Consider the following 1,238-nt stretch of genomic DNA (forward strand, 5'->3'; position numbering starts at 1 on the left):
CGATATGGCGGAGAACCCGGATTCCCTACCATTTGGTAACAGAGAAAATTTATCACCTGGCAAGTTCTAATACGATTCAGTTAAAAGAGCACAGTTGACTGGTTACTCTTTCGTGGTTTTATGGGTTTATATGCCATTGTAACGTCAATTTTAAACACTAGCATTCTTTTTTCCGCATCTCCTTTTTGCCTTCAAGCTTGGGGGAAATTGTTGGCGATGGCAAATCTGGGACCAACACGTGTGATGATATGGGCCCATCAACGTTCCCTTTCAACAGTCTTTGAGTTGTCCTTGGTAAGCAGATTGGAAAGCAAAGTATTCCATGAACTGTATGCGAGGGCATACTATTCTGGTGATGAAAGAGTCTATGCTAACCAAGTAACCAATGTGCCAGGATACACATTTAAAGATGCGATTGAAATACTAGAGAGAGATTACTCTGGAAAAGATGTCATTTTGTGCAAGGATATCGCGATGTGTTTGGATGGGAAGTATGATCGTCTGCCAAAAGGTTATATCCACACATTTCTGATTCGAGATCCGAGACTTAGTGTCCGCAGCCTATGCAAAGTGTTAGAAATCACTAACCAACCTAAGAGTATGCCACTTACTGGGGGAGTGAAGCAGTTGTACGATCTTCACAACTACGTCACCAATACACTGAAGCAGCAAAGTATCATAATCGATGCGAGTGATCTAGCCAACCAACCAGAAAAATTAATCAGGAAATTTTGTGAAGCAGTCGGAATTCCTTATTGCGAAAGCTACTTGAATTGGAAACCCAACAACACTGACCATTGGCATGCAGTTTGTAAGGATACTCCACTTCATGTGTTTTATAACAATGCCGTCAAAAGTACCCACTTCAAGCCAACACATGACACTAACGATCCCGTAGATATTTCAAGGTTGCCGCATTATGCTCAGTTACAAATTAGAGCTGCTCTCCCTTATTACAACGAACTTTTTGAGAAAAGACTTCAACCATAATGATCGACTTGTCGAAGCCAACACTTACTGTGCCCTTGCGTACCTTAGGATGAGCCAATTAAATGAAAGATGTTCCATCTCTCGTCTTTCCGTCAACAAAATTCATCACCGTAGCCTTGGGGCTAAGGGAGACAACTGCCCTCCCCTGAAATTTCGAGAAAAGTGCAAATTTTTCGAATACACGGAGATGCTGATAAAATCGCTAATATTTCTGGGGATTTCCAGAACATGTGCTTTGAATTGATGGC

The 1,238-nt window shown here is 41.7% G+C and overlaps 1 protein-coding gene across 1 annotated transcript; it reads left to right on the forward strand.

Moving 5' to 3' along the window:
- Positions 1 to 216: 216 nt before the first annotated feature.
- Positions 217 to 990, forward strand: LOC139152317 (uncharacterized). The gene has a single exon (XM_070725460.1). The coding sequence runs from the start codon at positions 217 to 219 to the stop codon at positions 988 to 990; it is 774 nt and encodes a 257-aa protein (XP_070581561.1).
- The last annotated feature ends 248 nt before the right edge of the window (positions 991 to 1,238 follow it).

This window comes from Ptychodera flava, chromosome 15, assembly GCF_041260155.1.
Source record: "Ptychodera flava strain L36383 chromosome 15, AS_Pfla_20210202, whole genome shotgun sequence".
NCBI classification, from domain to species: domain Eukaryota; kingdom Metazoa; phylum Hemichordata; class Enteropneusta; family Ptychoderidae; genus Ptychodera; species Ptychodera flava.

What these genes read in the sequence shown, in the direction of transcription:
- LOC139152317 (XM_070725460.1), top strand. Translation starts at nt 217, where the DNA reads ATGGCAAATCTGGGACCAACACGTGTGATGATATGGGCCCATCAACGT.